The sequence below is a fragment of the Epargyreus clarus genome, unplaced genomic scaffold, assembly GCF_041222505.1.
Source record: "Epargyreus clarus isolate Ecla_fem2 unplaced genomic scaffold, WU_Ecla_fem_2.2 ptg000014l, whole genome shotgun sequence".
NCBI lineage: Eukaryota > Metazoa > Arthropoda > Insecta > Lepidoptera > Hesperiidae > Epargyreus > Epargyreus clarus.
In genome coordinates, this window is record NW_027332222.1 from 11,745,699 (window position 1) to 11,771,142 (window position 25,444).

At 35.5% G+C, this 25,444-nt stretch overlaps 1 protein-coding gene across 1 annotated transcript in view; it reads right to left on the reverse strand.

Moving 5' to 3' along the window:
* LOC140747616 (beta-1,4-glucuronyltransferase 1) overlaps positions 1–25,444 on the reverse strand; it is a 90,440-nt gene that overhangs the window by 18,973 nt on the left and 46,023 nt on the right. The window contains exon 2 of the mRNA XM_073080174.1: positions 19,215–19,996. Within this exon, the coding sequence (XP_072936275.1) occupies positions 19,215–19,819 (605 nt within the window). The 5' untranslated portion in view covers positions 19,820–19,996. The remainder of the gene's footprint in view (positions 1–19,214; positions 19,997–25,444) is intronic.

A 25,444-nucleotide genomic window follows, 5' to 3' on the forward strand; every position in this document is an offset into this window, starting at 1 on the left:
TTAGACCATCACCGCCGCAATTTGGGCGTGACGTGTAACCGCGATGTACGGCCACACATAATAGCACACTTACTCCGAGCAATGCGCCGTTTCTGCATACAATATACATCTCTAGTCCGATTTTCTCACAGAATTCCTCGATGGTATGCGCTCGCACGTTAAGCGCGGTATCATGGTAATTTGCAATAGGGAAGTATTAAAAGACTGTATGTGGTTAAAACTGGGTCTCAATCGGGAGGTCTGAGGTGCGAAGCCTAGGAATGCTACACTTTTTTCAAAGTTTTGTGTGAAGGCGGACTGATGATCTGAATAAGATCGCTGAAATAAAATAAAACGGAATAAGGGGAGGCCCTTGTCCGGCAGCGGACCTTAAAAAGCTGATGGATGGATACTAGCGAAGCGAAATATCGTAAAGAAGCCTGCCGGAGGATTCTTAAAAAAAATAGGAAGGTGTGTGTAGTACCAACTTCCACGCCAGTGCGATGGAGTGTAGCCTAAACCTTCTCACCGGAGAAGAGATCCATGCCCAGCGATGGGGTACGACGACGAGTCGACGAAGTATTAAAAGAAGAACATAATTATTGAACTAATTGGACATGGAACTTAGAATTGCAGTCAGTGTAGCGCTATTAAAACGAGGTCATAAATTTTGTAATGGCTGGTTTTAATTTAGATCTCATTGATTTTATGCATATTAATAATTATTTGGTATCATGTGAGTTATGGTTCAGTACACGTATATTATGACGATGTAATTGCTAATATTGGGGATATAGGTTTTTCCTTTATGAGTATGTTTTCCTATTAAGTTCTCGATTTCGAATAGGGTCACTAATCAAAATTGTCACCACTAGTACCTATTGGTAATTGGTATTGGTAATTGTGAAATGTATTCAAATTATATTACTATAAGTAGTATTATTTTAATTCGTTCAATCGTTTTTTTGTATTTTTATGTCGTGTTGTTTTCATAATAATTTGTTCTCATTTATATATGGGCTGGGAAGATTTTATGAGTTAGCATAAAAATAACTCTTTTTGACGTTTGAGTTGTATTTGGAGCGACAAAAATTTGTTAAAGAAATACTTTTATTTTAACGCAATCTAAATTCATTTCAGCAGAATTTAAGTCGAATGCAATCCGTTTATGTAGAACATCACTTTAATACGGTCATGCACCGGTCTCGGAATTACTTTGAATTAGAATTACAGGATTAGTATATTTTAGACCGATTTACTTTATTTATTTACCACACATTTGTTACTTCGTCTAACGGTATACAGCTAAAGTGCTACAATTTCTTGATAATTACAAGGCAATTTTATACAAGCAAATTTTTGACATACATTTAACGCTGCTCAAAAGATAAAGATTCAATAATCCATTGCTACTTCTATATAGGTCAATCAAAGGTCTATTTTTCTAATAAACAGAAACACAAGTAACTAAGTAGTGGCTTTTAATTTTATGTCTATTGTTTTTAGATATTTATCATGTAAGATGCAATCGATACAGCAATTAAAAACAAATCGCTTATATTGTAATTACAAGCGTTCGTAATTTTACATGCAAGCAAATCAGAACATAATAAGAAGCACATCAAATCGATTAAAATTAACTCGTGTTCCAACAATATCAGTTTACCAAGGTAAGTGTACAATGACGACAAAGATAAACAATTAACTATAGTGGACAAAGTTTTCCTTGCGCGAAGCAAGGGCGGAATGGGTTTATTGTGCGATTTTAGTTTTTAGGGTTCTGCACCCAAAGGGGAAGAACGCAACCCTGTTTCTAAGCATCCGCTGTCTGTCCCTGTGTCTCTGGCTCTAGCTCCTGAACCGTAATCGGTAGACAGTTCAAATATAATATCAATATTTTTTTTTTTTTTTTTTATATCAACAATGCATTTACATCAATAGCTGCTATAATAACTAATATTAAAAATAAAGAAAATACTGAAAGTTTTGGCGGCATGGAACTCTCCAGATTGCAAGTGCAAGTTCGACTTGCACTTGGCCAATTATTTAAACTTAAATATACCTATATTACCTAACTATACATTACCTGGGTAAATTAGAAAATTGGTCATGAAGCTGACAAACGCCTGTTTCCGAAAACCACCATACACACAGAAAAGTGTGTGGGACCTACATATGTCAATTGCCTCCACGATATCGTTGGCGTATAGGACGCGTAATTTGCTCCGCTCCGCTCCGCTTATAATACTTATTACACTGATTGCAAGAAGCATGTACGTGGACAAATAATCGAGCACGTGGTTGTTCCGTGGACAGAACAGGTTTCGCCCCCATTCCTATGCACCTACCTGTCTCCACGTGTGATTCTAGGGTTGCTATCCGTACTCTAATGAATATCGTGTTATATTTTAATCACTTGTACTGTTTATATAGTACCCAAGATACTATATTTTATTGCTAATTTAAATCAAACTTGATGACCTCTTCTCGAAATCTAATTTTAAGAAGTAGGTCATAAAATAAAGTATGTAGCCATGTTAAGCGAGCAAAAAAATATTTTAATAACACTTCTATATCTATGTTATCTATTTTACTCTATATTATATTGAATTATTAAAAAAAATTGAAATGTCTACGTTTTCCTAACATTTCTTAAAGTAGATACCTAGTATATTTTTGTAAGTCATTTAAGAAAGTACTATATTTCAAACCTAAATGTGGCAACCCTAACGCCTCCCACCGCATTACGACCACACCGTTGGGATAACGACCTTATTGCATAGATTTACGAGTGTATTATGAGACTCCTTGTGCTCGACTAACTGTGCCTAGAGATGCAACGATATGTCCGAAATTCGATAATATCTAAACTATCAATATCTAATATTGAGCCATTGCCGATTCAATATTATCATATTGAAAGAAATAGAAATATCTTTATTAAACATGTTAAATTTGATATAGTTACCTACATCACTACGTAGGAAAAAAAGGCAGACGAAACCTTTGCACTTTGTCGACGAAGAACTAACATCCTTATACTCGGTTAGAGAAAGTTTTGAATTTCTTTAGAAATTTCGATATTAACCATGTACGATGTTTTAGAGATACATTTCGATAAAATTTTATACAAATATCGATAATATCGCCGTAAAATTTTCAATATTATCGACAAACGATTTTAAACCATCAATGTAAATATCGTGATGCATATCGATAGTTCACTCTCTTTCTGTGCCTATGTTCGCTAGTTATCGAGGTGAAAATTCTAATAATGTAAACCTAACTGGACGATGAAGGCAATAGAGCCAGTGCAGCGAAAGTGGTCGATTCAGCAAATGCAAGTGTTGCGTCATTTAAAGCATTCAACAAAGCTTTCGATTATAAAGGCTTAGCTTTCAATAGGTTCTACAATATACAAGTCATGGTGCGGAGCGGAAGATCGGTAATTGATTGTTTATGGCATTCAGGTCGTATTGTGGTGTGAGTTATGACGAATTGGAATTCTAGTTATTATTTGGATTTCGTTATCAACCCAATAAAAGTCAAATAGTTATTTAATTAGAGTGCGGTTCGTGTCGCGCGTGTTATGCCTGCACGCGTGTCCCACCCGCACGTTTGCCACTTGTATCCTAATCCTAACATTTCATACTCATAACTACACCTGTCGCGAAAAGAGTACAGTTTCCTCGTCGTCAATCCAATAAGACTCTTTTCTTATTGCGCGTGTTTACACACGCACGAGCGTCCCAACGTGTCATGCGTCTAAGCGTGTCACTTGCAACCTATCATTTCATGCACATAAGCAAATAATTGCAGAAAGACTGCAGTTAATTCGTCGTCAAATCATTACTATCCCTTTGCTGGACATGAGTGAGATACTCCTAGATTTAGACGGCAGTACACCGCGCTGGCCAACTGTGGATTAGTAGACTTCACACACCTTTGAGACCATTTATAAAACTCTCAATGCCTAAATACGCGCGACGTAAAAAGCGTCCTAAGAAAGTAAACAACTACTATCTACATTCTGTATAACCCACGATAGACGTAATAAAACTTTTACTAGACTTTTTATAGTGGATTTATGGATATAAGAGGAAACTTTTCTTATCTATCTAAACAAATACGTCGATGTCACCTCACTGTCGTCTGACCGATACACCTTATGTAAATTCAATTTGATAAGATTACGTTGACTTGCGTAATATTTTTCATTCATTATCGTGGACGAAGACGGGAGGCCACTCGTGTTTGTCTCCTGTCAATAAAGGTGTGTGACGAAAACATTTTCACTTTTAGACGTAGTTGTATGAGAAACCGGTTCTCTTATTAACGTTGAGTAGAGGATGGTTATGTCAAAGCGCGCGTAGACTCAAATTTGAAGAGCGTGTAACTCCGCGCCTTGTTGAGTAGATGCTAACTGATCTAAAAAGTTAAGTAACCTTGAGCGCAGTCAGAAGTTGGATAGGCGACCGTTGGTGGCTAAATTTCAAGAACGTTCGTGCGTACGAGGGCACGTTAAACCATCGGTCTCAACTGTTATCATAGGATCGGAATCGGTAAACCTAGCTGAAGGTTTTGTGTTTTGAATACATGCAACACACATTGGCAACCAAATGGTACTTTCTCCAACAACACGCATTGGAGCGGCATGGCATACGCTCAGGTAATTCCTTAGTTATGGAAGATATGTCCCCAGCAGTGGCATACAAAAAGGTTAAATCAAATTCGCTTTCGTCACACTGATCTCAAATTCGTCGAGCGACTTTAAATCGAATCTATAATTTATAACCAGAATATCATAATCTTATAGCGTGGTTACAAACGAGGCCGTCTGTTATTAGCATTAATGAATGCCGATGGACTCCGTGTATTGATATCGTGTCGAGATGGATTTGCGTCTAATCTAGTTTATGTCCGCTCACCGCTATATTTACCGAATTGTTCCAGTTTTTAATTAAAAGCCTACTGTATCAATTTTTAACCGACTTCCCAAAGTAAAGAGGTGATGTATTAGTCGCATATTTTTTTTTAAATAATGCTTTCTACACTCATAGCCTTGTACTAACGTTCTGCAGTGCCAATGGGGACATAGACACACAAAGACGAATAAACAAACAGCCAGACACGAAACTGAAGTCTAAATTCAAAATTTAAATACTTATCTGGCCTGGAATCAAACCTGGATCTGACTGTGAGTCAGAGTATAGAGATCGCACCGCCACGCGGGTCAAGTGCGCATGCCATTTAATTTCTTTACTACTCAATCAAAACTAGTGTGATTTATGAAATCCATATAACAAACAAGCATATAATTCAGCGAATGGTCAGGTTTGATACCCGTCGACATTTGTAGTCAATTGGAAATAGTTTTGAAGTTTAATTTGTGGTTGCTATCATGCGTACATCTTGATGAATAAGTCGGTATGCCTCGTGTCAGACTTCCTCCTTTATAGCATGAAAATCAGAATACAGTAGCTTTTGATATTGTTGGTTTTACGCAGAAATAGATATGTTGTGGTACTCCGGAAGCACTCAACACCAAAGTCAAAGCACGAAGATTTCTACCACATATGTACGTAGATCTCTTTGTTGTATCTACTTATCATAATTGGAAAATTGTTGCAAGACAATTGCAAGAATACACAGTTAATAATACGCACAAGGTTCCATACACGATTTGCAGATCGGCCGCTCATCCTGTACACAAATGAAGCCATAATTCGGCCCAGAGCGGCATTTGCAAACCTTACCTGTTATAAATAGAATTGTTTGTGTTTCTGATTGTAAACTTCGAACAGACGTACTCGTAAATTATTCTTGCTATGTGGAAAAATTAAAGCGATCGATTTCATTATAAAAGGCTTTTTTGATGATTTTAATATTTTGCAAAAATTGTCATCGATTGACGTAATTTGGCATGCAAATAATGCTGTTTTGGTATTGCTAGGGCTTCCGTAAATTGGTGATTGGTCTTGTTTAGTGGCCATGAACATGGTCAGGTGATGTCGGTCGATAAAATCAATATAATGAGAAGATAGACAATAATTTTATCTAATTTTCACGAGACAGGAAGGCCTGGAGACAAACAGTGGACCCTACTGTTTTTGATGATCATATCATAACCTCAACCCATTAACCTAGTCATAAAACTCGTAACGTAAATTGATTTTTACATGACAGAAGTGTTAACCAGGCATGCTGTCCATCTCATAGTGACTATAACTGCTCTCAATAGACATCTATAATCAATGCCAGGTATGATTAAATTTGTGCCTTAGATTGAAAACAGATGCATTATTACCTCTGAGGACTAAGATAAAACGCCTCATATAAGTGACTCTTCCTTAATTCCCTTCAAGTCCGAACACAGCTCTTCACATACAAGGCAGGATTAGATATGGTGTAACTGTATTAACCTCTGGAATCGAACCGCAAATTCTACCACCTTTTCTCTATGATTATGAAGATCAATAAGGCACGTGTGGCAATTGCACAAATGCGGTGCAGGGGAAACTGCGATCTCTCGGCCTCGGTGCGTGCGTTGCCGATATGGCCTCCTTTGCAATGAGCACACCGCCCAACGGATTTCTGGATCACCAGCTATTGCTTGTGTTCGCACAAATTGTATTTCATTTTCTATACGCTTTATTTGTTACTCGGCGTTCGATTTTAATTTCGATTTTAATATTTCATTACAAGCTCAGGTTGTTGTTATAATTATAAGTTTGGTATCGATTTCAAAAGTGAGTGACATTGTATCGACACTGAACTCTTCAATGGTTATTAGTAATATCTTGAATAATTTTGTTTATTTTAATGAGTCCAATAGAATATGTAAGTAACATGTTTTAGTTAAATGATTTTGAAAAAGGTGGAGGGAGTGCCATTTCACTTTTTTTTTTGGAAAACAGTCCTTAAATTCTTCAATAATTCGAGTGTTCCTGAAATACGTATTAATAATTACCAGTGGCTATAGCGGCAAAGGAGAACATTGTGAGGAAACTTAGACGTGTGTCCAGTAGTGGGACAGTTTTTTTTAATAATATACGAGCATACAGTCCACCTGATGGTAAGTGGCTACTGCTGCCCATGGACATCTGTAATCAATCCCAGATAGGATTAGGTATTCCTACCTGAGGTCGGCCACAGATGCGCCGCTACCCCTGAGGACTAAACTGGAACGCCTCGGAAAAGTCTGTCTCCCTTACCACACCCTTCAAACTGGAACACAGTAGCGCATAATACTGCTGTTATTAGGTATAAATAGGTGTGGCGGTGGTGCCGCCGGAGTCGACCCACAAAGGGTTCTAATACCTTCAAACATAGGGACAGTAATGAGTTTAGGGCAACAATCTACACATTATCATTGATCCCGCATCACTATCAATCTTAACTCAGTAAAATTATCACAAGGGCCATTCTATCTCGCAGTAATGACCGACCTTAATTGGTAACCTTGACTTTCAATTGATAAGAGTAACGCGAACTAATTTTTATCGTTGCGCTAAGCAAATTGTGTTATATCCTGTACATTTGATTTCTTTATTAGATACTTATTGTAACTTAAAATACACGCTTTATACAGAGAATTGCACGTGCATTTATGTTATCAATAGCGATATATAAAAATCCATACTATTCGTTTCATTATTGAAATCGATAGAAATACGACAACTAAATAAAAGTAATATTAATATGCCATGATAAAAACATTAAGATGTTACAAAGAAATGGCGATATTTTCTAAACATTAAATATAACACGATCACATAAACACCCAACCCGGAAAATCACCCTAAATTAATTATTCAGATGTTTGCGTGGCCAGGGATCGAACTCGGAACTCTCGGCGTATAAAATAACCGCTTCGCAACGCGCATTCTTTTATGCAGATTCGATTCTGTAATTTATCAGCGAAATAATATTCCACATCCGGTAAAATCAATCATAGTAAGGCGCGTGGAGCTATCTCTTACACAAAGTTAATTACGAAATGGGCCATTTATTACCGAGCGCGCAGTAATGACCTCTTGGTTGAAGACAACCTTGATTTTTATGGAAATCGCAAATGAGCATGCAGTCCACCTGATGTATGTGGTCACTACTGCTCATGGGCATTATCGTGAACCAAATAGGTAAGGAATTATACCTAAGGTCGATCACAGGTGCATGTTAAGGACCAAATTTGAATGTATAATATTAGTTTCTTACTATAACTCCTCAAACTAGAACACAACAGCTTTTTACTGGTGTTACTAAAAAATCTAGGACTTGGTAATAAACTTATTGATCGTGATTTTACGAGTATTGTGGATCAAAGATTTAGTAAAAAAAAATCAAAAGGCTTTTAAATCAAACCACGGCGCGTATGTGTATATTACTCTACATATTTATGCATATTTTACCGAAAGTAGACATATTATATGTTATACCAAGCGTGAATAAGTTGACAAGTGGAAAATGCACAATTTTATTGCATCTATGTGCAGTATTTGGTGAGAATTATTTAATGTTTACAAGTGGCATGTGTATGGTAAAAATACCCGCTAACTTACCTATTTACTCACCATATAGGTAATTCAAACAATCTTAATGTTTATTATGATTAAAAGTATAAAAATGTGTATATATATATATTTGTAGAAGTAGGTCGTATCAATATATTCACGCCTGGTACCCATATCATGTATGTGTATTAACTATTAGTCACGAGCCTTACTTCATTTTAAAGTTTACTTAAAGCTTTCATATAGGCTCGTCTCCTATATTTTGCCATAATTAAATTCAACTTCAGAAACCTACTCACTCGCTTAGTTAATCTTTATCTGCTGCACGCTATACTGTAATTACGCGGTATGAAGACATCATTACATATTAATATGCCAAAATTAAACCGTTATTCGTGAGGCACTCGACAGAGGTCATCCAAGCAGATATGGGTATAAATACGTTTAAAACGTGTTTTTTGGAACAAAGGCAGCTACTAAAAGGTAAAAAAATATACATTTTATTGCGTTCAAAATTAAATGCGAGGTTGGCTTTTGATGTTTTAATTATTTTATTAGTATGTTAGAGGACAGGCAAATTTATTAAGCATTCCATATAAGTACCGGTCAAAATCATAACATTTTTTATTTCTTTGCCGTAGTCGGAGGAAAATGATGATGAGCAAATTTAATATTATACAGAATTATAAGCGTGTTATAATTATAAAGAAGAAATATTAGAAAGACGACGAATATTATACTATTTGAATCTCGCCAGTCTCGCTACGCTTCGCTGTAGCGATGTCTGATATTTCCCGTGGGAACTTCGGGGTAAAAAGTATATAGAAACATTCTTATATAAGAATGCAGGGTTATGTAAAAAAAATAAGTTAATCTATCGACTATGTTTAGAGTTTTATGGATACAAACATAAGGGAAATGAATTTTATATAGAAAGATTGTTTGGATCAGAGTTCGGCAACTGTTGAGTATAAGACTCGATCGTTTACTGTTCTTTCTATTTATTTCAATCGCCCGATCTGCCCAATAGTATACATTTTTTCATATACAGTCGAGATTCTGTTGCCTATGTAATGTCCTTCTACCATGGTCATAGTTATAGTTTTGGGTATGGATAGGGATTTGGGTCAGCGAAAATATGTCCATACCATTGACCTTTCTCTCAGGCTTATGAAGAGCGCCCTTTCGGCGCTGTCCGATCGTGCCTACACCTATCTAGATAACGAAGAAGAAGGACACGAGAAACAAACTATTAAAAAGAAAGAAACAATTTGTTGGATTATTACAATTTTTTTTCGGGTCTACATTGTAACATTTTAAACATCCACGTGAAATATATTGCTTTGATCCATGCACAAAGTTATTACCAATTTTAATACCCACAACAATTTCTATTCAGACTTAACGAGGTCTACGATCAGCCATGTCTCACCGAGATCGCCTAGAATTCGATAGCAAAGGTCACACAGAAACTGTTTCTCATAAGTGGGAATTCCGAATATAACCGTGACTATAATAGAACCTGAACTAAGCCTTGGCGCCACTACAATCGCCACGTTATGCAACTTACTCGTATTTGACAATTGACATCTTGTTTGTGTCACAATACTTCATGCTAATATTATGGAGGCGAACTTTAATGGAGGCGAAATTGAACATAACATCAAAAATCTGATATTTTCAAATTCATACAAGAAAAGGCAAAAACTAACATATTGTCTAATGATTTCCGAAATTAATGAGCATCATTAAATCATCATCATCAACAACCCATTACTGGCCCACTGCTGGGCACGGGTCTCCTCTCATAATGAGAAGGATTAGGCCATAGTCCACCGCGCTGGCCAAGTGCGTATTGGTAGACTTCACATACCTTTGAGTTTTTTTTTTTTTTTATAAATCTCTCAGGTATGCAGGTTTCCTCACGATGTTTTCCTTCACCGTTTAGCAAGTGATAATTAATTTCTATTAAATACTTTCTAGCAATGGGACAATAATGGGTTGATGACGATGATGATTAAATACTTTATCATCGAAAGAAGAAAAATATAATAATCAACTTGCCTGAGTTTACTACAAAAAAATCTCACAATTTTGTTTATTCTGCCAATGCGTACTTGGCCAGTGCGGTCACTATGAATACCATAAGGGAGGGAGGAATATCCCCTTCTGGAGAAAAACTAGCAGCGGTATAGTATCATTGACGATAAGGATGGTTTATTTAGATATAACTCATTTATTTATATACGATACCTTAATATTTACCATTGCAAATGTTCTTATTATACTTTCACTACTAGTTACAATACTCAGGTGGACTGGCTGTCTAGGATACTTGGTCTTGCGTAAAACTGTTTGGGTGGTCGAAGTTTGTGGTTCTGATTTGATTTGAAGGCTACTGGCCAAATTCACTTTTGCGTCAATTGTCCTAATAGTGCCTTGAGGCTGCTGTTATACGACAAAAATTAAAACTTTTTAGGTGAACGAAACTTAAAATATGAACTACTGAAATTATGGACTTCCGCCCGTTATTAATACGCAATCCTGTGACTCAATCTATCCGATGATTTACCCACCAAAGCTTCAAACTTGACAATTGCTGCATATTAGAAATTATAACATTTTGATCTTTACTAAGCTAGGACAGATTTATTATTAATAACGGGTTACTTGCTATCCACTGTTACTTGCTTTGAATATTTCGAAATGCTTATCTATCACTGCTTTATCTAAACTGTCATAAGATCTGTTAGTTAGTTTGACGTAGGATATGGCAGTTACTATTTGCTAATTGATAAAATTGTAAAGCTTTATACACAGGTGCTTACATATTGTTTTAATACTAGTGAGCGTAATTTTAAGAGTAACGACGGCCAACACCTTTCACATTTGACCACTATTGTTATAATGACTTTGTTAAGGTTAACTTAATAATGTAGCATATTCATTCAGAAAATGTACCTTGTGTACATTTTCTGATAAAATGTATATGTGGATATTTCCTTCCATGTCTCGTAGCAACACTTGTTTGTGTTCCTATCTTACTTCCGCAGAGAAAAAAAATATTAAGTATTTAGGTATTTCAGTCGAGCTTTGAAGTCAAGACTTGAAGTGATGCAGATGATTGAGAATGTATAAGTTAATCTAAGAGATACGTAGAAATTAAGATATGTTAAAAAATTATTAGAATATTATTTTATTAATTATTATTAATAAGTAAGGCTGACCAAAATAAAGCCACGTCACAGATTAAATTTGGAGTTAAAATTTGAAGCTTTAACAAGTTTAATTTGATTACGTATGTACATATTTGTTTTTAGTTAAAGAAACGCCGTCATTTTCAATTACAATCTTTATTAAGTCAAATGATACATGTGTCGTTCACTTTTACTTTTTAATCTATTCTTAGATTTTTAATTTCGAAATTATATTACAATCAAGGTCTTATTCACACTTTAATCCGTATATTTATATTTCGTCAGTACTCGATCTAATTCAAAATCACAAAACTTACAAAGTTTAACCAAAAAAACTGGTATTATAAAAAAAGGCTCTAATTACGCAACAGTTACCTAAATCATAAACGGTACATGCAAGTGTATTCAAATGACTTCCGAAACTAATAGTCGTTTTTCAAAAACAAGCCACATAAATAACGTTCGTCGGAAGCGAACGATAGCGGGACTATCTATCGCCTACACATTAGAATGACCTCCATTTTCGTTTAGGTATGCTCTACACGTACGATGTGCAAAGATGTCATTCATAATAAAAAGTGTAATCCGAGCTAATGTGTGTTACGTAACTTGCAATTACGCGTTAATGTCATGTTTATTGAATGCCGTGTAATGGTTATGATGATAAAAGGCCTGTTTATGCTTACAGACGTTGAAGGTTCGACTGTGGTAACAGCGGTGTTAGGCGCTGCTGTGTTCCGTTTTGAAGGGTGTGGCAAGGGAGACAGACTTTTCCGAGGCATTCCAGCTTAGTCCTCAAGGGTAGCGGCGCATTTGTGGCCGACCTCAGGTAGGAATATCTAATCCTATCTGGGGTTGATTACAGATGTCCATGGGCGGCAGCAGCCACTTACCATCAGGTGGACCGCATGCTCGTCTGCTATTCCTACATTATAAAAAAGGTGTCAGACACGGGTAGTAGTGGTCAAAATCATGTCAATATTTTCACAGTTTTTCATCGTTTTTGCGCGGTCGTTAATAGGTCATGAATTGGAGCATAGTTTCTGTCTGCCACGGCACGCGTTTGACACGATTAATGTCTGTTGTAAATTAACTTTTCTCTTCCTTTAGCTTTATTGATAAGTCCGCCTTTTAGGTTCTACTATCGATCTCTAGCTCTTTGTAATCTAGACGTTTACAGTTATACCAGATTTATATGGATAACATTGGGAAACATGAAAAATTTACGAAAATTGTCGGGTTTCGACTACTATGTGAACTACCAGCTTTGCTGTTGTCAATCTGATATTCCCATACAAAATTAGGGATGAAAAGTATATAAAACACTTTTAAATATATGGAATTACAAAGTGACCTAAAATTTCAGGTCAATTCATGAAATAAAGCTAGTATTTTCGAGTTTTACAAAAATTCGGAAGCTGATTTTAAAGATCTATATCATAAAATTGGCGGAAAGTTTTAAAGAATATAAGTGCTCTTAGTCAGACCTTATAAGGATAATTTTGAATGAATATTTTTTTCCTTTTTAATCTGGTTGGACCTTCCAAGAATAACCTTGAATGACTTGTATTTTTCTTTTTGTCTAACGCAGAATTAGAACGGTTTATTACGGATGAATAATTATTCAACACAGATTTCATGGAAAGACTATTACAGTGACTTAAATAGATAAAAACATTAAATAACTATAAAATATGGTCTTTAATAAACAATAAAATGCTTTCCGTTAATCCTGTATTAAATAAAATAAGTTGAGTGACGTTCACTATTTATTTGCATATTCATTACAAGATTTATCTTATATATACAATTCTCGTGTCACAATGTCAGTTACCGTACTTCTCCGAAACGGCTTTACCGATTTTCGCCAAACGATTAAAAATGAAAAATAAATAAAAGTATAAAAAAAAACTACAAAAACACGCTTTTATGATAAAATAAACAAAAAGTAGAAAATAATTTTTAATCTAGGAATTTTCAATTAAGGAACAGTTAATAGTATAATTGTGGAAAAAGTGTGGGGCGCTTTTCGAATACTGATAACTGACCACTTTCATCATTGTGGTTAGTTTTACCCCCAATTAATGGAAAATTCCAGGTTAACGTCGTTAAGGTGAGACCCTCGGTACGTCTACTCTTAGGAACAACTTTAATTTATCAGTTAGTTTTTAGAAGATATAGGGCATTGAAATGTTTTAGGTTTTCGAATACTGATAACTGACCACTTTCATCATTGTGCTTAGTTTTACCCCCAATTAATGGAAAATTCCAGGTTAACGTCGTTAAGGTGAGACCCTCGGTGCGTCTACTCTAAGGAACAACTTTAATTTATCAGTTAGTTTTTAGAAGATATAGGGCATTGAAATGTTTTAGGTACAACTAACTCATTTCGTAATCTAGTCATTTCATGCGATAGCTCTATCTCTACAGAGAATGAATTTATTCATCCTGGCGTTCCTATCAAGGATAATGGGAAACTGTTATCAAATTATTGCATTGTCATTGTCCTTGATACGTGTGCAAAGTTTAAAATTTATAAAGGTCCTAGAAACGGGTGAAGATTGAGCTCAAAGATATCTTTACATACATCGTTACAACCCAAGCTAATAAAAGCGTGTTAATAATTAAGTTTCAACAACATTGATTGATGAACAACAATGACATAATTTCATACACGATTATTTAATAAGTGTATGCCGTGTATTAATTAATCAGCTGGTCTGACTCCGTGGTTGCTGTTGTAACAAGAAACAAAAGGCAAGCCGCTATCTGATTAGAATGGATTTCTCTCGCCTTATGCCCCTGAGTGTAATTAACGGAATGTATGTCATTTTTATAGCAACGAAGTGACATTTTATAGTTTTATCTTTATAAGCTATTTCTATGATAATACTACCACTACTCTGTATAAATTCTGTAATAAGGGACATTTACGTTATAAATTTCTGTATTCTGTATTAATATTGATTGTTAAATCATTCTCGGGCTTTAATATAAGTAGATAAAAGAGATTGAAGTCTGTCTTTAATTTTAAAATAACTATTAGTATCTAAGAGAAAAACATTCACACAAAAATATAAAGCATTTATGGAATAATAATATATAATTTGTTTTACTGCGAAAATGTATAGGACACCTGGCTAAAAACTACAAAAAAACTGTTCTAAATCTCGCCGACAGGGATGCGCGGGCGCGGCATAGAATGTCAATATTAAACTCTTCCATTCTTAATTTTATAAATATTATAGTTCTATCTTATACGTATCGATCAAAAGCCACACTAATAACAGAACTGAGTTACAAAGATTGCCGATAGAGCCCCACACGAGCACAATAGATGTTCGAGCACTCTTCTCGAGGTTTGAAAAGGTTACGAACTTCTGACACGGATTTTTACTCTTACTTTAAATTAAGGCTATCTCTGACCTAGAACTACTTTTTTGTGTTCAATATTGCGAAAAAAGTGTCTGATTGTATCATATGATGTTTAAGTGCTATCTTAATGAATAAAGCATGTTATAATAATGGTTAGTTCTTTTTACCCGACTGCCAAGGAAGGGTTATGTTTTTCGCGCGTATCTTGTATGTTTGTCTTTCTTTATTTGATCCGATCTTAAAAACGGCTGGATGAATTTTAACAGTTAAGGTGTCATTATATTTGTCTCAATGACCCAAGTGTCCTTAGATAGGTGTTAGTAAAAAAAAATCAAAATGGCGGATTTTTGGCGCGAAATAGTAACACATTTAAAAAATAAAGTTAACCGAACCTATCGAGTAGGGTATCAAATGAAAGAAAATGAAAGGGAGATTATAAAAACATACTTGTATATATATAAAACAGCAAGGTGACTGACTGACTGACTAACTAAATTACTTTTTCATATTTCAGAAATCAACGTACACCCTAAACCAAGGACCTTACAGTTCTGGAATTTTGCACATAGGGTCTCTATATGGCGTGAATAAGTTCTAAGAAAGGCCTTTTGGAAATTTTACCCTTAAGAGGGTAAAATAGGGGAAAACAGTTTTTATGAAATCCTTTAATTTTGAAGCAACTACTATAAAATTTTGTATTTGGCTTTCTGGATAGGAACAAGGACGCACTTAGTTATTCCCCTCCGAAAAATCAACCCCGTAGAGGGTAAAATAAGGGTTAAAAGTTCATTTGAACAATCGTCAATTTCGAAGCAAACACTATGAAATTTTGTATCAGGCTTGTTGGATAAAAATAATGTAATTCTACCTCTAACGAGGTAAAATAATGACCGAAACTTTGATTTACTGAAGTTATATATTTTATAGACCGTAAATGGTGGATTTTTTCGCGAAATAGTAACACGTTTTAAAAAAAGTTAACCAAACCTATCGAGTAGGATGTCAAAAGAAAGGAAATTAAGAGGATATTACACATACATTATATAATATATCTTATATATAAAATTCTCGTTAGTTTCGTTGTTAGTTACCGTACTCCTCCGAAACGGCTTCACCGATTTTCACCAAATATTATATACATATTCAGTAGGTCTGAGAATCGGCCCTTATATATATTATATATATATATATATATATATTTTTTTTTACCCCTAAGTGATAAGGATTGTTTAACCTTAACTTTTTTTATTTATATGGCAACACAACGTTTGCCGGGTCAGCTAGTACATATATACTTGTATATACACATCGAGATGACTATCTGACTAAATGAGTGAATTGCTGTGCCAGAGATCAACGCAAAGGGAAACCGCTGAACTTAAGCGTGCTAGAATTTAACACATAGGTTTTACATTAGCGTAAATGAGCACTACGAGGATACAATAGGATAATATTGTTTGAACATCTTTTGTTTTTAAAGTAGACACCTACTATGAAACTTTGTATTTGGCTTTCTGGATAAAAATAATGAAATGCCTATTTCACTGCTTTTGGAAATTCTACTTCAGCCTTTTTGGTGCAGTCGGGTTTTTGATTTTTTAAATTAATTACTTGTTACAATGTTCTTTTACTATGAGTTGTGTGAAATATAGGTGTGTACTGTCTGAAATATAGGTGGTAGAGTACGTTGTGGTTTTGACTCCTGAGGTCACCGCAATACCTATTTCTGCCTAGTAACAGCTCTTCAACAACACCTTATTATTATTATTATTACCTAGTAACAGTTCAGCGCTGATTTGAAGGGTGTGATAAGGACGATATATTTATACGAAGCGTCCAAGCGTAACGGCTCAGGAGTAACGACGCATCTGTGACTGACTTAGGTGGGACTCTATCTGAGGTTGGTTATAGATGTGCATGGGTGGGAGTTGCCATTTACCATCAGAACTGCATACTGGTTTGTTTAATCTATGAAAAAATCTTACAGCAAAATTTTTAACAATAGTTTGCTCTACTTACAATCTACTTACTCTACGACAACTACTCTACTTGTGTACTACTCTACTTACTCTACGACAATCGTATAAAGTTAGTGTAAGTAGAACAGTTTAGCAAATTGAGAGCATGATGGCTATTGGTGGGTGGAGCGCCCCACGATGCTTCGTAATAATCCGTCCTAGTACTCTTTATAGCAGTGGCATTTCAGAAAGGTTATGAACTGCCTTCAAACTTTTCCTTTAGGTGAACTGGTAAATGTGTTGGTCTGGTTTTAATGTTCTAATTAAATTCTGAACGTATTAAAACTTTTTGTGGTTCGACTGTGATACCATGAGGATTAAGCCTATTTCTGCTTTATAATAGCGCCTTATATGTTATTTTGGATGAAAGATAAGAAAAAAATTAACACGGTAACCATGCTCCTGTCGTTGGGACGTTTCAAATAATCACTTATTTGAATAAGTATTTGAAACCTTCCAACATACTTTTCTTGATTTTACACATCTATCGCCAATATTAGGGTTGACTTATATTCTAGGTATATGAGGCTATCTTTGGAAGTAAAATTTCTGTTTCAAATCTAAAAGGCTTCTGTGACATACTGATCTATAGATACTTAGATGACTACATCGATTTGTAGTTGGTTATAGACCTTGATTTAATATCTTATGCTTTACATTTACGATAAGTGACATATATTTCTCGAACGAATATAAATCTTTTTCCTTTGAGAAGTCAGTTAAAAATATAATAAAGTAGGTATTAAAATATTATCAGTATTTCCATGAGTTTCCACGTTTCATTGCTATTATGTAGATAAGTTAGTACATACATTGTGGTGTGGAGGTCAAAATAAGTGAGTAAGTGGACTAACTAAACAGCTTATCACCAATTAATTCGTTTTTATGATTACAAAAAAAAATAAATTGCGAAATATGTTTAATATTTGCTGCAAAATATACAGAAATAAATAAAAAGAGAACTAAAAAACGCAAATAATTGACATCCGGTATCAAAACAATAAATCTACCCTTTCTACTTAAAGTGTATTCGACAACCTACATTCTCGGAGAAGGTCATATTAATTAAAATTTTCGATACGAAATGCACTCGTAAATTTTAGCAAATATATGGGACAAGCGAAGGATTTCCTTGTATGAATAATGTTAGTGCCTATAGTAAAAACTCTCTGAGTAAGAGAATTTGAGGTCCATAATCCACCGCTAGTACAAATGCGAATTGGTAGACTTCATAGGAGGTATTTCATTCATCATTGAGAACATTTTTAAATAACTCTTGCTCACGATGTTTTTCTTCACCGTAATAGTAAGTGATAATTAATTTCTAATACGCACATAACTTTAAAAAATCGATTCCTAGAGATGCGTACTCGAGATCGGAACCTCGGACTCTTTGACCAAGAGGCGGAGTTACACCACTAGGCTATAACGAAACGGACTAGATTAGATAGCAGAATATACCCTAAAACCTAAACCCAAAAAATAAGAACACTGATTAAAATTGCGACAAATAAAATACGGTCAATTGAGCTTATTAAATGTTACAATAATTTCTCATAAAAACTTTTAGCTTTTGTGGTATCGTCGAGGAAATGACAGTTACGATAATTATGAAATAAGAACAGACATTTCAATTAGCACTCTCATATTGATAAGGTCGTGTAGAATATTATTGTAAATCATTTTTAAGATACACGAAGGATGTTGGCAAACAACAGATAATGTGTTCTGTTTAATTGCAATCATAAACTACTGTAAAGGCCAAATAAATAAATATTGATTAATTATTATGTAAATTCAATCTTAGTGGAATATATTAGTGCATTTAGGATTCAGTGCTATAAATATTCCGATATTTAAGTGCTGGGCATTAAATTTTGTAATGACTCAAAACTGCATATTGTAGTTAGAAATAAAAGTAAAGAAGGCCTATTTAACATGATGTTCAATGTTTTAATTAAACGTAAACGTATAGTCTACTATTACTTTAATACTACATTGCTATTTTATCATTTGGTTCGAAATTACGAATAGACATGGTTTTCACTGTAAAAATCTTACTTATTTTTGAATATCTGTTAGAATTTTAGATGGACTTAAAATTTAAAAGACACATTGATAAGTTTACTTACCGCTCGACAAGAGGCTGAACGTTGTCGAGGAACTCGAAGCCGGCGTGTGTGGTGTACGTGATGGTCTCGTGGCAGAGGATCGATCCGTGGTCAGCGCGCACATAGTTCTTTAGCACCCAGAATTCACCGCGTTGCACCGTCATCGGGAGGAAATCCCTCTCGTTGCAAACCAACAACATTCGCAGACGTGCGAGCGTCGCCTCTGACAACGCGTTCTCGTCCACAATATCAAGCATCGTCTCGTTAGTGGTTTCAGCCTCCGACGGCACCAAATTTAGGATTTTCTTCTCCAACTCCGCGATGGAAGCCGTGCTTGAAGACGTTTTGTTGGTAGTGGCCACTGTGGACGGCGTCTTTTGGGAGGTGGACTCCTCGAAGTTCCGTATGCTGGATTCCAGCGGCCGGGAGTCCGAATCGTTTCGAAGTTCTTCTCTGATGATGTATCGGTACTCCGCGCTCCTCTCCGAGCCGTCGACGGTGAGCGGCACCCACTCCACGCCCGGCGCGGTGCTCCCGGAGAGATGCATCGCCGCGTACAGCAGCACAGCGATGTTGATCACAATGCTCACTCTAAATATAAAATTGCGTCGGTTTCCCAACATCATTACGGTTTAGGCACTTGCGCTTATGTAACTATAAATTCGTTCGCTACAACGTCCTTCGTCGTCCTCTAGGACGCAGTTTCCGATAGGGTCCTGTGCTTGCCAGCATCACAGTTTATTGTGTCATCGGCAGGGTAGGGGAGGTGGGCGCCGGGCTGGCGCCGCGCTCTGCTACTGCCTCTGTAACAAGAAAAAAATATTAGCATCTTTGCATACTTCTATACATATGCTAAGTAACTAATGTATTCCATATTTTCTTAATTATGCAAAGTACTGCTGTCTACACCGTAAGTGTGCATCAGTTTTAAAATAGATATGGATCGAAATATTTATATAACGTACATATTTCAGTAGCATTGAGAATCGGCAATTAATCCTTACAACTCTGTTATGAAGAAAATAGACCAATTTTCTCTAGGCTTTTTACAGCCCCCTTTAGGACTTTACTTTAAATTGTGTATATTTAAAAAAAACATATCTTGAAAATATTACCTCATACATCTTATGAATCTATCTAGGATGTACATTATTTTAGAATAATTCTTTGAAAAGGGTAATGAAATTTTCTACGGCCGCATTAAATTAATTTTCTATTTAACTTTATGAGGTTTTATATTATCATCGTTCATTCGAGTCAGCCTTCAATAGAAGATTTATTTCAAGAATGCAAATTACTGTAGAGATCACTGAAAGCCCCGTTATGTCCGTCAAGCAATAAAATCTATGTTCGCAGTGTATACAGGAATCATACCTACACTATACAATAGAATTAGAATTGAATGCTTATTTTCCTAATATAATCAAAATACGAGTATGATAACAAATTTTCCATAAGTTCCAAGTTAAAGCATAGATTTACCATTTATTCGCTAGCGTTTTAGTATGTATAAAATATTTCACAATATTCATTATGTGTTATTAAGAATTGAGGTAATTAAAATAATATTATTGTTAAAAATGCTCATTACATTATATTACTTCATTACGGATAAAAACCATAATTATGTTGATTGAATCAAAAACTAAGGCTACATAATTACGTGAGCACACATGTTCTAATTTACCCAAATATATTAGAAACAAAAAGGTAAATTCAAAAGCGACACGATAGTTATGAGGTCTTCTTCATAAATAATCGTGTAGCGGTGGAACATAGGAGTATCCAATTAGTAGCTCATGGATATCAGCGCACCATCTTGCCGATAGTATCTGCGCGGGCGTGCAGTAGATTATATGACTACACCTTTGTATGTCGGGGCATTCCGAGCTTCCCGGCTTATCGACTAATCCCGTTTTTGTTTATCCCCTTCTACACTAACAAGGCCTAAATCCTTTTCAATTTCTTATAAGAATGAAGTAGTGACCGAGCATGCAGCTTACCTGATGCAAAATTACTACATATTGAACAACGTTTGCACACATATGGTAAATTGGCCAAACTTATATTACAAAGAGGTAAATTCAGAAACGACACGGTAGTTATGAAGTCTCCTTCATAAAGAGCGTAGCGGTGGAACATAGGAGTATCCAATTAGTAGCTCATGGATATCAGCGCACCATCTTGCCGATAGTATCTGCGCGGGCGTGCAGTAGATTATCTGACTACGCCTTTGTATGTCGGGGCATTCCGAGCTTCCCGGCTTATCGACTAATCCCGTTTATGTTTTTCCCCTTCTCCACTAACAAGGCCTAAATCCTTTTCAATTTCTTATAGGAATGAAGTAGTGACCGAGCATGCAGCTTACCTGATGCAAAATTACTACATATTGAATAACGTTTGCACACATGTGGTAAATTGGCCAAACATATTACAAAGAGGTAAATTCAGAAACGACACGGTAGTTATGAAGTCTCCTTCATAAAGAGCGTAGCGGTGGAACATAGGAGTATCCAATTAGTAGCTCATGGATATCAGCGCACCATCTTGCCGATAGTATCTGCGCGGGCGTGCAGTAGATTATCTGACTACACCTTTGTATGTCGGGGCATTCCGAGCTTCCCGGCTTATCGACTAATCCCGTTTTTGTTTATCCCCTTCTACACTAACAACGCCTAAATCCTTTGCAATATGTTCTTATGAGAAAGAAGGAGTGAACGAGCATGTCTACTTGATAATAAGCAACTGCGGCTTATGAACATTCCTGCCCAACGACTTATGGAACATGTTCTACCTAAAGTTGAGCTACGTTGACAATCCTATGGACGTTTGATCGTATGTATGTACTTATATGCAAAATTAGAAGGCATCCTGATCCTTACCGAAAGGCAGAACTGCCTCACTCTCGAAATGGCAATGACAAGTGGAAATAACATATAGAATTAGAGCACTACTTGAAGTCGGCCACGTTTCTAATGCTGTTAGGGTTAAGTTGGAAAGCCTCGTTTGATTAGCGTGTAGCGTCACACTGTTCAAACCAAAACACAGCAGCCCTTAACGCTACAGTTATAAAACAGATAGGTGTGGCGATGTCTCCGGAGTCGAATCACGAACCGTTCCTTCTAAATATGGATGTAGATATAACATCTCTGAACTTAATTACGCAGTTGCATATTCAAACAGAAATCCGCGGTAATCAACGCTTGAATGACTTTTCGCGCAATTGATCTCTTATCTGTTGCACGATAGAATTTTATTCATCTGTGGCGGAGCATTCCACTTGCTTCCCGATTTATCGTATAATCCCGTTCGCTCGTTGCCGTTTGCACTCATACATAACGAGTCCGAGCTTACAAAATATGTCACGTAGGCTGGCTATGTGCATGGAGTATTGTGGGATATTCATAATCAATGTTGTAAAACAAATCGTAATCAAAATGCGGTGCTGTCAGTTCATATTCGCTATGGGAATAATGAGAACATTATCCTAATTTAATTACGACCTTTGTTAATTGATTTTCAAGTTTTTAATTAATATACTTAAATAAGCTTCTTAATTTGTAAGTTCTTTAAAATAGGTTCGTCATCCATCTATGCATCCAACTTGGAAAGCATGGTTCATTTGAAAAGTAAGCATGGTCTATCAGATGGACACATTGCAAAAGGGATTTTTATGTACGTTCTCCCAATAACAAAAGTGTTCAGTGCTGTTATATTCCGGGTTGAAGGGTGTGGTATATCCTTATCCGAGGCATTCTGGCTTAGTTCTCATGAGTAGCAAAGCATCTGTAGCCGACCTCAGGTAGGGTTTTAATCTTATCTTGGGTTGATACCAAATATCCATGTGCAGCATTGGCCGCCATCAGGTATGCTCGTTTGCTACTTCTGTCTCAAAAATATATCCACGATTTAAAAATAAGGGGTATACCTACTTTCTGATAAAACAACAGGATTATCCCTCATGAACCCAGTAGAGTTGGTGACCCCACGACGTCTTGTCCTTACACGGTACATAACGGGGAATATTTTACACCGCGATGTATGGATAGGATTTTAAATAACTGGCTGGTGGCTACCCAGTGCCGGTGCTATGGCACAAGTGTTTTTGCTAAGCGCCTTTATGGGTTGTCTGTGTTTTATAAAATTTAACAGTTGTAAACGACGATATTACGTTTAAGTGATAGTTACGAGTTTATAGATGCAGTGATGGGTATTTTATGGATTTTGTATAATTAAATTGGAATTTAAATTTAATTAAAGATGTTAGAGTCGCTGCTGTTCGCTGTATAGCACGTAATAGCTTTTGCTGCTTTGTAGCTACTAGATAGACAGCGTTTCTAGCTATTAGCGTTACGACCGGCATACAAGGATAAACTGGATACCTGTAGAGTTTGATTGCATTAAACTTTTGAAAAGCAGTTAAATCATCGATCGTCGATGCTAAAAGTAGTGTGTCTGCTAAAGCGCTTTCAGCGGCAGTGTTCTGTTTTACAGAAGGGTACATAAAGCGTATACTTTAGGTGTATTGCACGATGTAAGTTTTACAGGTATGTATTTTATTAGCGATTAATTTTAGGTATAATCCTTAAGTTTCAGCATCATGTAAGACTTTATTACATAAGTTTATGGGTAGCGACGATAACTAAGCATCCTGTAAACGACTTCTCCGTACACTTGCATAATAATTGGAGTCGGTTAAAAATATAAAAAAGAAACTCAAGTTATCATGAGAAACAGCTTTATATGTACACGCAGATCTCTATCGTAAAATTACATATTCAAGGATCATAAAACCGATAATTATATTACTTGATAGCTATTAAAGCAAGCGATTAAAATGGATGCATGTTTTAATAACAAAAGGATGGAAACGACTATTTAATAGCGGTGTCTATCACCGATTAATGTAAAATTATGTGAATATTTGTACTTAATAGTTAATATGCTTGAGCTACTAGGAACAGAGGTTCTCAAACTTATGAAAGTTGAGTTTTTTCTAACGTCCCCAAAAAACTCACTAGGACAATTTTAGACAAACTAATCAAACAGTTTTAATAAGAATTATGTTCAAAATTTACAAGTAAGAATCCTGTGATTTTTATTGGAACAATAAAAGCTAGCCATCGTCCCAAACTTCCTCTGAGCTTTTTAGCACTTCCTTATAGACCTCCAGTGCACGAGTGGTCTTTATCGTCAACTTTGAGAAATACTGTAATAAATAGGTATAATAGGAGCTAGAATTATGTTATTATAGCTTAGCTTTGAGGCCTATGATTTCAGATTATGCATGCTATCGGATATATCTTAAACTAAAAATTTTAAAAATGTTACTTTTTTGACTTACGCAGCAAATATATTTTATTATATTTAAGGCGGCTGATTTTTTTAATGAGCTTTTTTTTGTTTTTCGGCGCCAGATATTTCAAAAATCATCGTTAATTTATGTACAAGAACATGGTCACGATCTCATGCTGTTTTTTTAATGTAATGCACATTAAAACTGTAATTTTTTTCATCGAAACCAGGTTTAGTTTCAAGGACAAATGTAAATTCACTTTAAGTATATCTAGTTCGAAAATTAAGTGAACATCTTTAAACCACTAATTCAAAGTTTCCTAGCACTACAAAACCGGTAAACATTGGAGTTAGTAATTTTAAATCACACACATTTTGATGTGAAACATCTATAGCCGCGCGTAAAACCGATTTCTGGCGTGGCGACGCGTCGCCACGCTATACGATGGTATATATATACAGTCTATATGCAGGTAAATTTTTGTATTTAATGAAAATAAATGTTTATTCAATAAATAGTCATCATTATCTGGAAAAAAATCGTAATATTTTATTTTATCATTATGACATATTTAGTTCCTATCACAATATGTTCTTTTCTGCATATTACTTTTACAAAATAATGTCGATGTTTCACATCTGCCAGGCGTCCCGTGACGGCTCACATTTTTTTTATAAATAAAAGTCTATCATCTATAAACCACTAAATTAAAATTTCTTAAACTATAAATCTCACAACCATTAGAGATAATATTTTTAAAAGACAAACATTTTTATAAATAAAACCTAATCCATGGTTACATTGTTTGTTACGAAATATCAACATAACAAGGCTATTTAGTTACAAAAAGTTCTGTAAGACGGCGAGGTGCTAAATAAAACGAATACAATAGTTATTAGCATACAGCTGAGTTGTACAGATCCAATTTGAAGCTCCGCTGGTGCAAATCATATGA